General features: G+C 31.6%; 2 protein-coding genes and 1 long non-coding RNA gene across 11 annotated transcripts in view; 1 reads left to right on the top strand and 2 right to left on the bottom strand.

Moving 5' to 3' along the window:
- Positions 1 to 690, top strand: part of cert (ceramide transfer protein) — a 43195-nt gene extending 42505 nt beyond the window's left edge. For all 8 annotated transcript variants that reach the window (XM_075308239.1, XM_075308243.1, XM_075308242.1 and 5 more), the window contains one exon: positions 255 to 690. In XM_075308239.1, coding sequence (XP_075164354.1) covers positions 255 to 382 — 128 coding nt within the window. In that variant the 3' untranslated portion in view covers positions 383 to 690. The remainder of the gene's footprint in view (positions 1 to 254) is intronic.
- A 10234-nt stretch (positions 691 to 10924) lies between these two features.
- LOC142233432 (saccharopine dehydrogenase-like oxidoreductase) lies at positions 10925 to 12925 on the bottom strand. Of its 2 annotated transcripts, none has more exons than XM_075304353.1 (2): positions 12648 to 12925; positions 10925 to 12422 (listed from the first exon to the last, which is right to left on the bottom strand). In XM_075304353.1, the coding sequence occupies exon 2, from the start codon at positions 12369 to 12371 to the stop codon at positions 11094 to 11096; it is 1278 nt and encodes a 425-aa protein (XP_075160468.1). In that variant the 5' UTR covers positions 12372 to 12422; positions 12648 to 12925; the 3' UTR covers positions 10925 to 11093. The 2 variants fall into 2 exon arrangements, with proteins under 2 accessions (XP_075160468.1, XP_075160467.1); XM_075304352.1 differs by lacking the exon at positions 12648 to 12925 and adding an exon at positions 12485 to 12641.
- A 581-nt stretch (positions 12926 to 13506) lies between these two features.
- Positions 13507 to 14244, bottom strand: LOC142233433 (uncharacterized). Its single transcript, XR_012721405.1, has 3 exons — positions 14088 to 14244; positions 13656 to 14025; positions 13507 to 13602 (listed from the first exon to the last, which is right to left on the bottom strand). It is a non-coding gene; the product is annotated as an uncharacterized LOC142233433 (long non-coding RNA).
- Between the last annotated feature and the right edge of the window lie 370 nt (positions 14245 to 14614).

Raw genomic sequence — 14614 nt, 5'->3', positions numbered from 1 at the left:
AGTAAAACCATTTTTAAAATTTAAATGAATTCTCAGACCTAACACTTAGAAATACAAACGAAACGAGTGACTGAGTGACTGCTTTTCTTTCGAATGGATTTTCCTACGATTTACAGCAACAGGGCTTATGATATATTAGAAAAAATATGGGTAGGCATTTTGTTATAAAACCGAATATTTACCTCAAATTGATTTCCCTTTTACTTTCTGATTTATCTCGACCATGTATAACATTTTTATCTACTTCTTTACAGTTAATCCTGGTGGTTGGGCACCTGCTTCAGCTTTACGCGCTATATATAAGCGTGAATATCCAAAGTTCCTTAAACGTTTCACCAGCTACGTGATAGATCAGCGTAAAGATAAACCTATCATGTTCTGATATTCATCATTGTCCTTATTTATATAATATAATTTGTCTACATATACCTCTTCTTATTTTACTTTAATGTATATGTCTAATTGTTTTTATTTGTTGTTGTGAAAAAATTTCATTTGACTTTAAATGGAATGGAAAAATAATGCTGTCTCAATGGCAAAATGAGTAGATAGTTGTTATGCGTTTTCAAAACAAAACAAAAATTCCTGTGGTTTTACAATAACAAAATTCCATATTTTATATGGGATTATCTCATTGTTTGCTTTAATAAAATATTCAAACATTTTGCTTTGTTTTTAATGCATATGAAATGGAAGTTCTTTCGTTCAAGAATATGATTATTAAAAAAAAAATCCAAATGGGAAAAAGTCGGAGATTTCTTAGAAACCACAAATTTATGCCAAACCAAAATTGTTAAAGTTCCAAGTATATTTAAAAGTTATGTTATCGTTCTTGTAATTATAAAAAATTATATATAATATATATATATATATATATATATATATATATATATATATATATATATATATATATATATATATATATATATATTATATATATATATATATATATATATATATATATATATATATATATATATATATATATATATATATATATATATATATATATATATATATATATATATATATATATATATATATATATATATATATATATATATATATATATATATATATATATATATATATATATATATATATATATATATATATATATATATATATATATATATATATATATATATATATATATATATATATATATATATATATATTTATATATATATATATATATATATATATATATATATATATATATATATATATATATATATATATATATATATATATATATATATATATATATATATATATATATATATATATATATATATATATATATATATATATATATATATATATATATATATATATATATATATATATATATATATATATATATATATATATATATATATATATATATATATATATATATATATATATATATATATATATATATATATATATATATATATATATATATATATATATATATATATATATATATATATATATATATATATATATATATATATATATATATAAAAGTTATAGGTAATCACTGTTTGCAAGTTATTTTTGCTAGAATTATAAGGTTTTAAATTAAACAAGAAATTTTAAAAAACATGATATAGTAAGTGAAATGTTCAAAGGAATTTTAAGTTATAACTGTTGATATCCCATTTTTTGTGGAGTATACATGAATATTTCGTCCACGTTTAATGGGAAAATAAAGGATGCAATATAATAGGGCACATTTTTTTTTGGCAATTTCAAAATATGTTATGATCCTTGGAGAAAGTTTCGTGGTTACCTCTTTTAAAAATCCATTTTGAAACAAGGAACATTTTCAGTTGATGTCCTCCTGAATTATGAGATTTGGCCATTTTAATTTTTTACTTTTACTGCTAATCAAAAGCCCACATTTTCCACCCCTCAGTATTGGAGTACGGGGTATCATAAGAGCAATCTGAGATATAGCTTAGATAAAGTATACCAATCGTCTCAGAATTAAATTCTGAATTCGATTTAGCGATGTCCGTGTGTCGGTCCATGCATTGTATTTTTATGTTCAAAGTACAGCTTGCCATTCAAGTCTGATCGCGTTAATATTTGGCACATAGCTATTGATTGCGGACCAAATTTAGATATAGTTGCAATATATGTCTATTCTCTCTTCTCTTTATGAACCACGGAATATATGGTAAATATCAGTCAAATAGGGTCAGACTTAGGTGTAGGTCGATATATCTGTGGTCACAACCCTTAACAGCCTAACTCGAGTTATTACACAATTGATTACCACCATCGTATTCAGCGTATCTAAATTTATTTGCTCTAAATTTTTCATGTATGTATCTCTTCTAGAAAGGCAATTAATCCTAATCCACAAAACACCTTCTCCTGATTTTCAGTGAAGATTCAAAACTTTAAACTCCTGTACTGAAAATATTGAAAAACAGACTTAGGCTGTTATGGGTTATGACCACAGATATATAAATATCACCCGATTTTTACAAATATGTCCATATTACCCTTGTATAGCCAATCTTATTCAAATTTAGCACTATGTAATATATAATGGTACATAATAAAATTGCACAATCTCAGACAAATCTTCATTGCAGTTTTGCAATATCTCAGCCAAATCGACCTGGTCAGTTTAATTTGACAGTCTCCATCCAAATTTTCTCCGACAAAAAGATATATTTTCATTGTAATAAAATACATATTTTTAATATTTTATATCTTTTAATCGGCGTTAAATGATAACTGTGACCATTTTCAAAAAAAAGTTTTATCTTCGAGTGTATCATGCATTCACAAAAAACTAAAACTACTACAAATTTTACCATAAGTTTACTATGTTTGGAAAATAAGATAGTCCACAACATTCTTCTTCTCGAGGTGTTGAATACAATTTTTGACAAACAAACAAATCCAGACAAATACTATTAAGCATTTTTCATCTGACCATAGACTTGTTAAGACCGCCTTAAAGATATTAAAGCAATAGATTTTGTGTTTTTTTAATGTATTATCAGCTGAATATTATTAAGATTTAATTTTATTTTAAAGAATCACAATAATTGTATAATAAAAAACTAAAAGCTTATATTTTTAACTTTTTATATTAAACAATAGATGAATATATGTACTTTTGTTTTTATATATTGTAAACACTTTAGCACAAAGTCACTTTTCTCCCACATACACATACACACACACACACAAAACACATCCACTACTACAAAGTCTATGTACTTTATTTGACTTTTCAAAGTTTATCTAAAAAAATATATATTTTACATACATATGTACATATGTTTTGAAGAAAATATTAAATTACATTTATACATACAAAAAGAATATAAGGATATTAAACGATAAAAAGAAACAAGAATGGATAATCTATATGTAGTCTAAAAAAATCTATGTATAGTCTAAAACAAAGTGCTATATTCTCAACCAAGTTGTAACGATATTCAATATTTCGAAATGATGTTGATGAGTTAATGTGAAAAAAATGAAAATTGTTTCAAACAAATAAAACTTTTATTCTGTTATATTTTTTCTAAATAAATTATTCTATCAAAATAAATCGCATTTATTTTAAAGTAGCTACAAAATATATTTATAAAAACAAAACAATGTAAAATATGATTATGAGAAATCTATGTTTTTGTATGAGAAGACAATCAGGCTTTAAATTCTTTAACATCATCGGAATGATCACTGTAAAAACAAACTACTTTGAAAATAATAAATCAAAAAAGTAATAATAATAAATGTTGAAATAAACCAAAAGGAAAACGATAAAATGTTTACGAATCAGAATAATGTAAGTACAACTATTTCGAGGTAAATATTTTCTTCATATTTGGTCCTATTTTTACAAATTTTCATTTTCCTAGAACAAAAAATATAACCTACATATTTCAAATTAAAAAGTTATTTGAAGCTGGTTATCGTACATCGCAATTATAATTTTAATTAAAATTAATTAAAATGAATTATTAATTAAATTTAATTAATTTTTATTTAAATAGACACATTTATCCAATAAATTTTCTTTCCCAATCCAATGGCCATGCGTGGATTACACTTCTACAAACAAAAATATACCCATCACCATAGGATGAATTATTCATAAATTAGATTTCAATTCACCATAACAGGTTGGCTGATAAGTGCCCGGTCTGACACATAGATGGCGTCGCTAGTATTAAATGCATATTATTTTTATATAGTACCAAACTTCAAATGATTCGTGTCAAAATTTGACGTCTCTAAGTCAATTAGTTTGTGAGATATAGCGTCTTTTGTGAAGCAACTTTTGTTATTGTGAAAAAATGGAAAAAAGGAATTTCATGTTTTGATAAATACTGTTTTCTGAATGGAAAAAATACGGTGGAAGCAAAAACTTGGCTTGATAATGAGTTTCCGGACTCTGCCCCAGGGAAATCAATAATTGATTAGTATGCTAAATTCAAGCGTGGTGAAATGAGCACGGAGGACGGTGAACGCAGTGGACGCCCGAAAGAGGTGGTTACCGACGAAAACATCAAAAAAATCCACAAAATGATTTTGAATGACCGTAAAATGTAGTTGATCGAGATAGCAGAGGCCTTAAAGATATCAAAGGAACGTGTTGTTCATATCATTCATCAATATTTGGAAATGCGGAAGCTCTGTGCAAATTGGGTGCCGCACGAACTCACATTTGACCAAAAACAACAACGTGTTGATGATTCTGAGCGGTGTGTGCAGCTGTTAACTCGTAATATACCCCAGTTTTTCCGTCGATATGTGAAAAAGGATGAAACATGGCTCCATCACTACACTCCTGAGTCCAATCGACAGTCGGCTGAGTGGACAGCGACCGGTGAGCCGTCTCCGAAGCGTGGAAAGACTCAAAAGTCCGTTGGCAAAGTAATGGCCTCTGTTTTTGGGGTGCGCATGGAATAATTTTTATCGATTATCTTGAGAAGGGAAAAACCATCAAAAGTGACTATTATATGGCATTATTGGAGCGTTTGAAGGTCGAAATCTCGGCAAAACGGCCCCATATGAAGAAGAAAAAAGTGTTGTTCCACCAAGACAACGCACCGTGCCACAAGTCATTGAGAACGATGGCAAAAATTCATGAATTGGGCTTCGAATTGCTTCCCCACCCACCGTATTCTCCAGATCTGGCCCCAAGCGACTTTTTCTTGTTCTAAGACCTTAAAAGGATGCTCGCAGGGAAAAAATTTTGCTGCAATGAAGAGGTGATCGCCGAAACTGAGGCCTATTTTGAGGCAAAACCGAAGGAGTACTACCAAAATGATATCAAAAAAGTGGAAGGTCGTTATAATCGTTGAATCGCTCTTGAAGGGAACTATTTTGAATAATAAAAACGAATTTTGACAATGGTTAGCATGCCCGCCTTGCATACACAAGGTCGTGGGTTCGATTCCTGCTTCGACCGAACACCAAAAAATTTTTCAGTGGTGGATTATCCCACCTCAGTATTGCTGGTGACATTTCTGAGCGTTTCAAAGCTTCTCTAAATGGTTTCACTGCAATGTGGAACGGCATTCGGACTCGGCTATAAAAAGGAGGTCCCTTGTCATTGAGCTTAACATGGAATCGGGCAGCACTCAGTGATAAGAGAGAAGTTCACCAATGTGGTATCACAATGGACTGAATAGTCTAAGTGAGCCTGATACATCGGGCTGCCACTTAACCTAACCTAACCTAACCTAACCTATCAGCCAACCTGTTAGGATGATGTTACGTATAATAAGATTTAAATTCCGTTTGTGAAACATCGAAATATTGGGGTCGCACCATATAAAGCACATACATATGTTCTTGATCAGGAAGAAATTCTAAGAAAATCTAACTATGTCCGTTTGTTAGTTACAATCACGCTACGCCTTCAATAATGAAGCTATTGTTCTGAAATTTAAATACACAGAAAAAATTTTACGAAAATTTTTCCAATTAAAATTTTAATTTAGTTTTAAAATATATTCAATTACAAATTTAATTGATTCAACACATTTTTTAATTGAAACAAAAATCAATCAAAAATTATAGCATCAATTAATTTTTTAATTGACTTTCAATTAATTTTTAATTGATACTATCATTTCTGTGATTGAAAACATTTCAATTAAAAAATTAGTTAAATCAATTATTTTATTATTATAAGCAATTATATATTATAAGCAAGTCAAGATCGAAGATTGGCTGTATTGGTTCATTTTTTGATACAGCCCCCTTATAAACCGACTCCTATTTGTCTTCTTGAGAATCTATGCGTCCGAGAAATTTATATTTGAATACATTTTGTCCACACAGTATATGTCCAAATGTCCATTCGATGGGCTTTGTGTAATTTTGAAATGGTGAGGACAAAAAATGTACAAGTATGCCATTACAATGTTGAAAACAACGCAGAGTGATTCCAAATGGAGATTTGTTCGGAAATAATTCTGCACCTTTTGGATGGATGAAGATATCAACATAATCTAGGCCAGCCACCGCGGTGCAATGGTTAGCATGCCCGCCTTCCATATAAAAGGTTAAGGGTTAGTCTAACCTAATCCAAGAGCCGATTAGACGTTGAAAGCTGGTGGTATGATTTTTTATTTTATCTGTCGAATCCGCATTACGAACACACACATTTGGTAGAAATCTACCCAAAATGGTAGATTTTTTACTGTATGGTAGAATTCAAGATGTTTTGGTATATTTTGCACAATATTCATCTCTTAAAAATTTTCTATAGAAATAAAATTTTGGCAAAATTTTCTATAGAAATAAAATTTTGGCAAAATTTTCTATAGAAACAAAATTTTGACAAAATTTTCCATAGAAATCAAATTTTATTTATTTATTTTTATTTTTATTTTATTTATTGAACGTATATAATACAAAAAGCCGTATGGCAAAAAAAAAACTGTATTACATAGCATATAAATCCTGAGCAACAATATGTAACATTCAATGATAATAAATTTTATCCTAAATAATAATAAAAACTTATATAATACAAAAATAATTCAATTTAATGGTCCCCCAACCATAAAAACAAAGTAAAATATGATAAACAACCGTTAATTATAAAACTGATAATTACGAAGTCCAGTTCAGTAGTGGCAATCATACATTAATAAGACCATTCTATATAATGATTATAATAAGATGTAAACCATCAGAAATTGCGAATGACTATATAGCAAACCTAAGGATAGGAATAATTATAAAAATGATACAAGATTTTACGACGAAACATATTATTACTATGGGAGAAAATACGTAGGTCAAATGGCAGAAAATTCCAACACCTGGCACCGAATTACGAATGAGTGGCACACAAATCTGCGGATTACGTTTGATAGTCGGCTACTGCAAATTTGCAAACATATCTCTTTTCCTTTGCCAAACTCAAATCATCGATTTGAATGTAGTTGGCTGGGTTTGTTTTTGAGCGTGCTTCCTCTATCTTCATTCGTTTTGTTTGTTATTGCTGATTTCTCTTCAATCATTATTGTTGTTTTTAGGCTGTAGTCGACTACCTTTATTCGGAAGGTTCAAGTGTAGTTCACTTTGGGTTGAGTGAATTACCCGAATTTATTCTTATAATTGGTTGACAGTTTTGCTGCAAGTAGAGGATGCTGATGAGGAATGTGGTAATTCCGAAACAGCTGTACATCCAACCATCTTGCAGTCTATAGGGCTTTGCCCAAATAAATTTGACAAGCATACTTTTCCTCTGTTGGTTAAGCTATACTTGTAGTTTAGTCAATGCATGGTTTTAAGCTGAGATCAAAAAACAACAATAATGATTGAAGAGAAACCAACAATAAGAAACAAAACGAAATAAAATTTTGGCAAAATTTTCTATAGAAATAACATTTTGTCAAAATTTTCTATAGAAATCAAATATCAAATTTTGACAAAATATTCTATAGAAATATAATTTTGTCAAAATTTTCTAAAGAAATAAAATTTTGTTGTGTTATTGTTGGTTTGCACTTCAATCATATTTGTTGTTTTGATCTCAGCTTAAAAACCATTGCGTTGACTAAACTACAAGAGTAGTTAACCAACAGAGGAAAATAATGTTTGTCAAATTTATTTGGGCAAAGCCCTATAGACTGCAAGGTGATTGGATGGAACCACGTTTCGGAATTACCACATTCCTCATCAGCATCCTCTGTCCATCAAACAGATTTTTTGTTTGGTACTTTTTTTTGTAGAATTTTCTCTAAATTTTAATAGATTATTTTTGGTTTGAGTGGCAACCGTGAATACGACCGCTTTCAATGATCTTTTCTTTGCTGGTTGGACCTATAAACACCCACATGTATATCATTTTTTATACCCTGCGCCACACTGTATTATAAGTTAGTGCATATGTTTGCAGCATCCAGAAGGAGACGAGATAGACACATGGTGTCTTTGGCAAAAATGCTCAGGGTGGGCTCCTGAGTCGATATAGCCATGTCCGTCTGTCCGTGAACACATTTTTGTAATCAAAGTCTAGGTCGCAGTTTTAGTCCAATCGACTTCAAATTTGGCACAAGTATGTGTGTTGGCTCAGAATAGAACCCTATTGATTTTGGAAGATATCGGTTCAGATTTAGATATAGCTCTCAGATATATATATCGCCCGATATGGACTTATATGGCCACAGAAGCCAGAGTTTTACCCTAATTTACTTAAAATTTTGCACAAGAAGAACAGCTGGTATTATAGACAAGTATGCCAAATTTTATTGAAATCGGTTCAGATTTAGATATAGCTCCAGAAGCCAGAGTTTTACCCCAATATGGTTGAAATTTTGCACTAGGTGTACGATTAGTGGTGTACTCAAGTGTGCCAAATTTTATTGAAATCGGTTAAGATTTAGATATAGCTCCCATATATAGCTTTCGCCCGATTTACACTCATATGACCACAGAAGCCAATTTTTTGCTCCGATTTAGTTGAAATTTTGCACAGGGAGTAGAATTAGTATTGTAGCTATGCGTGCCAAATTTGGTTGCAATCGGTTCAGATTTAGATATATCTCCCATATATAGCTTTCGCCCGATTTACACTCATATGACCACAGAGGCCAATTTTTAACTCCGATTTAGTTGAAATTTTGCACAGGGAGTAGAATTAGCATTGTAGCTATGCGTGCCAAATTTGGTTGAAATCGGTTCAGATTTAGATATAGCTCCTATATATATATATATATATATTTTTCTGATTTCGACAAAAATGGTCGAAATACCAACATTTGCCTTGTAAAATCGCCACTACTTAGTCTAAAAGTTGTAAAAATGACTCTAATTTTCCTAAACTTCTAATACATATATATTGAGCGATAAATCATAAATAAACTTTTGCGAAGTTTCCTTAAAATTGCTTCAGATTTAAATATTTCCCATATTGTGTTCCACCCTAGTGCATTAGCCGACTTAAATTTGTAGTGTATAGATTTTGTTGAAGTCTATCAAATTCTGTCCAGATCGAGTGATATTTAAATGTATGTATTTGGGACAAACCTTTATATATAGCCCCCAACACATTCGACGGATGTGACATGGTATCGAAAATTTAGATCTACAAAGTGGCGCAGGGTATAATATAGTCTGCCCCGCCCGACTTTAGACTTTCCTTACTTATTTTTATACCCTTCACCACTACTGTGGTACAGGGTATAATAAGTTTGTGCATTTGTATGTAACACCAAGAAGGAGTAATCATAGACCAACCTTTTAGTATACGGATCGGCTTAGAATTAAATTCTGAGTCGATTTAGCGATGTCCGTCTGTCTGTCTGTCGGTCTGTCTGTCTGTTGATGTATTTTTGTGTGCAAAGTACAGCTCGCAGTTTTTGTCCGATTGTCCTAAAATTTGGTATAGGGTCCTGTTTCGGATCAAAGACGATCCCTATTGATTTTGGTTCAGATTTAGATATAGCTGCCATATATATTTTTCACCGATCTGGTCATAATTGGCGTGTATATCAACCGATCTTCCTCAAATTCCGTACATCCGAATATTTTATGAGTCTCGCAAAACTTGCAAAATATCAGCCAAATCTGTTCAGATTTAGATATAGCTCCCATATATAGCTTTCGCCCGATTTACACTCATTTGCCCACAGAGGCCAATTTTTTGCTCCGATTTAGTTGAAATTTTGCATAGGGAGTAGAATTAGCATTGTAACTATGCGTGCCAAATTTGGTTGACATCGGTTCAGATTTAGATATAGCTCCCATATATATATTTTTCTGATTTCGACAAAAATGGTCAAAATACCAACATCTTCCTTGTTAAATCGCCACAGCTTAGTCGGAAAGATGTAAAAATGACTCTAATTTTTCTAATTTTCCTAAATTTCTAATACATATATATCGAGCGATAAATCATAAATAAACTTTTGCGAAGTTTCCTTAAAAATGCTTCAGATTTAAATGTTTCCCATATTTTTTTATTTTTTTTTAATAAAATTGTGTTCCACCCTAGTGCATTAGCCAACTTAAATTTTGAGTCTATAGATTTTGTAAAAGTCTATCAAATTCTGTCCAAATCGAGTGATATTTAAATGTATGTATTTGGGACAAACCTTTATATATAGCCCCCAACACATTTGACGAATGTGATATGGTATCGAAAATTTAGATCTACAAAGTGGTGCAGGGTATAATATAGTCGGCCCCGCCCGACTTTAGACTTTCCTTACTTGTTTTAAATATATTTTTTATATATAATTTTCGGTCGCTAAGGAGCATTATGCATACAGACGTTCTGCTCTATGGCCTATAAAAAGGCTCTCTGTCCACGACACATAAATGACCTAATTTTGAAGTAGTTAGTTGGTCATTAACCGTAATGTTATTAACTCCACTTGTGGTAGATCTTGTGCTTATCCCATAAGAATGTTCTCACATAAACATACTAAAGTAATCTTTTTTTATTTTGTATTTTATTAACCCTTTCATAACTTTAATATTGGTGTAATCTATTAATTTTAAAGGCACTACCATATATTTTGGGTATTCAGTAGAAGATTACACATGAATGATTTTATGTCTTATTACATACTACAAAAGTATTTAATCTGCAAAGAAAATGTTTACTTATTCGCCAATATTTCAAATTTCATTCCATGATCATGTTTTTCCAATTCACTGATTAAACTTGTTTTGGCAAATGCTGCACCGGGTGAATAGACTCCACCTGATCCCGGCATTTTATCACTATCTTTTAGTATAGTTTTCGCTGTAGAAAGCAAGGCAACACAAGTTGCACCATATCCTGGATTTGTTCCCGATACACGAACCATTAGCGATTTCGTGGGTGGTCCACTAGGCTCAGTTGATGAATCTGATTTTGGCCAGCCTGATGCTTTCATTGTCATAGTAAAGTAGGTTCTTTCCATTACATTTTCTGAGGGGCCTTCGTGCGAGATGAAGCCAAACGAAAAGAACCCTGGATATTTTAGCAACAGGCGACGTCCGAACGAGAATTTTGCAAGTAGCCCAAAAGTTACCGCTGCCAAAGCTACCAAGCAAGCAGTTAAATATGATCCAAAAGCTACATATGCATGCATTTGTATGGGTCTTTTCTTTTCTTGTTCATACAAAAATCGTTGGGAGCGCATAACCACGGAACGATCTGATCCCGGAAACGGCAGACATATTCCATTAACTATTTCAGAACGGAAAATCAGAGGTCTGGGCTTCAGGATGGGTTGAAAACGTGGCATTTTTTCGGGATAGAGTTTTTGACGTATGCCACGCAACTCATTGGCATGGGCCAATCCATACACAGCACTTTCCCATGTTCCATAGTGAATACCACCTCTTCCGCCACCCGTGGTAGGGCCTTTGGTATAACTTTGCAAATACGCCTCAACAGAATTAACCACTCCATCAAAATTCTTCTCTATGAATATGACACCCATATCAGCTGGTATGGAATCAAAGCCACAAGCAGAAACCACATAAACATTGCGTTCCTTTGCTTGATCATGATACTTTAACTGCATAGTCTCCATGTATTGTGGTTCTCCGCTTACATCAACGTGATGAGTACCAGCCTCAATACAAGCACGTACTACAGGCTCACCATAAAAACGATAGGGGCCACAACAATTTACAAGGACTCGGCATTGACGAGCCATATCAAGTAAAGAATTCTCATTTTCGACATCGGCTATAAATATGGGTATATCTTTAAGGCTCTTATTTGCCTTGATACTCATGTCCGAAATGACATCCTCCAGTTTTTTACGATTACGACCAGCAATTCCCCATTTTAGATCGCTCAACACAGTAACTGCCTCAAAGACCGTATACTTTCCGGTAAATCCAGATGCCCCAAATATTATAACGTCCAAGCGGTCGGTCATTTTAGTGTGATTTTGAGTTTAACCAAACGTTTAAGGGTATTTTTGCTTTCCCTAGAAATAAAACATTGAATGAAACATTAAAATATCTTATCAAAATACTATCGCAATCTTACGTATATTTTACTCTTCGACTGACGGTATTGTCGGAAATGACCTTTGCTTCGGGCCACAAAAACAATAAAACAATGCAATAATGCAATCAATAAAGTAGAAAGCCGCAATGTCGTACCGGCAAAATGCCGATATATGTTTGAATTTTTCTTTACAATTTCTCACAAATTAGCTATGTCCCGAAGGAAACGCCCAACAGCATTCACCCTTTGGACAGTAAAAATGCCGCAAGTTATTTATTGACAAAAAATCACTGTTTTATAATCGTCTCCAATTTTGTTATTATTGTAATATTTAATAATATTTTCAAATATTATTATTCTTTTTTAATTGCAGGGTATTATGAATAGATATTTCCTCTGCCTATTTAGTTTGTCAAAGAAAAAAGTATATTTAGTTGCTAATATTTCGAATATCAGCCTATTTTCAATTGTTGATGTCTGTCTTCAATTTTTTATTCACTCATTGGCAACTCTGAACAACAATGCAATCATCTATATCGATAACTGGAATTAAATCGATTTAGGGCAGCACAACATTAAGCTGGGGGCTAATCACGGCATTCGATATCGAGAACTTTTGATCGAAATCTAAATTTTTCGGATCACGGGAGTCGATATCGAGTTTTTTTGATCGACAATTTTTTCGATTGGTAAATTGCAATCGTAAAACATTTTTTACTTGTTTTTTACATTGTTTTCGCCATATAGGAATAGTAAATATATTAGTTTTAGTTCGAATTGTTGCAAGTTTGTAGTAAATTTACATATAATGAACATATTTTGAATATTTAAGACTAATGCAACTCCAATAAAAGTTAAACAAAAATTGGTCATAGTCGAGTTCGGCAGCGAGTATCCTAGCTTGGCAAAGAACCATATATAAAGTGAACATGCTAGATCGATATCCAAGAGATTGTGATCAACCAAATACCTTACCATTCTGTGACAACATAACGCTTCTGAACCACCTTGTAAGAATAGTGAATTATGAAGGCTTCCACTCGCAAAAAGTTTTAAGATGGCAGACAATTGTAAAGGATAGAATTGACGTTGACATGCCACCAAAAATTATTTTCTATTTGAACGTCTCCTTCGTCAGCCGAAATCGTCCATTGAGCCTGCAAAAGGTGACTTTATAACAGTGCACACAATTTCAAACCCATGTACTTACACCAATAACAATGTGCACTTTTATTCCTTATTTGTTGCCGAATTATTTTATATTCATCTCATCCTCCAATTAGGAAGGAATTCGGAGGAATGTAAAAAGAGATATGGGTCCATAAGATATAATGCAATACAATTTACTTTTTACTTTGAAACCTCCAAAAACATGTTTTTTTCTACATTCTATTTTGTGACGCTAACTTAATTTTGTCATTTCATTTTGTTCTGCTTCGTTTTTTGCTGTTGGCAACGCTTGAGAAATTGCATCAAATTTCGATCGAATCCAGTGATCCAAATATTATAACGTCCAAGCGGTCGGTCATTTTAGTGTGATTTTGAGTTTAACCAAACGTTTAAGGGTATTTTTGCTTTCCCTAGAAATAAAACATTGAATGAAACATTAAAATATCTTATCAAAATACTATCGCAATCTTACGTATATTTTACTCTTCGACTGACGGTATTGTCGGAAATGACCTTTGCTTCGGGCCAATAAACAATAAAACAATGCAATAATGCAATCAATAAAGTAGAAAGCCCCAAAATGTCGTACCGGCAAAATGCCGATATATGTTTGAATTTTTCTTTACAATTTAACTCACAAATTAGCTATGTCCCGAAGGAAACGCCCAACAACATTCACCCTTTGGACAGTAAAAATGCCGCTTACTGTTTATGACAAAAAAATCACTGTTTTATAATCGTCTCCAATTTTGTTATTATTGTAATATTTAATAATATTTTCAAATATTATTATTCTTTTTTAATTGCAGGGTATTATGAATAGATATTGCCTCTGCCTATTTAGTTTGTCAAAGAAAAAAGTATATTTAGTTGCTAATATTTCGAATATCAGCTTATTTTCAATTGTTGATGTCTGTCTTCAATTTTTTATTCACTCATTGGCAACTCTGAACAACAATGCAATCATCTATATCGATAACTGGAATTAAATCGATTTAG

The sequence above is a fragment of the Haematobia irritans genome, chromosome 4 (genome assembly GCF_050003625.1).
Source record: "Haematobia irritans isolate KBUSLIRL chromosome 4, ASM5000362v1, whole genome shotgun sequence".
Taxonomy (NCBI): Eukaryota; Metazoa; Arthropoda; class Insecta; order Diptera; family Muscidae; genus Haematobia; species Haematobia irritans.
Note: the sequence above shows the minus strand (reverse complement) of the source record. Positions and strands in the feature narration are given on the sequence as shown.

Bases quoted from the DNA above. Each gene is read 5' to 3' on its own strand.
- LOC142233432 (XM_075304353.1), bottom strand. From the start codon at position 12,371: ATGACCGACCGCTTGGACGTTATAATATTTGGGGCATCTGGATTTACC.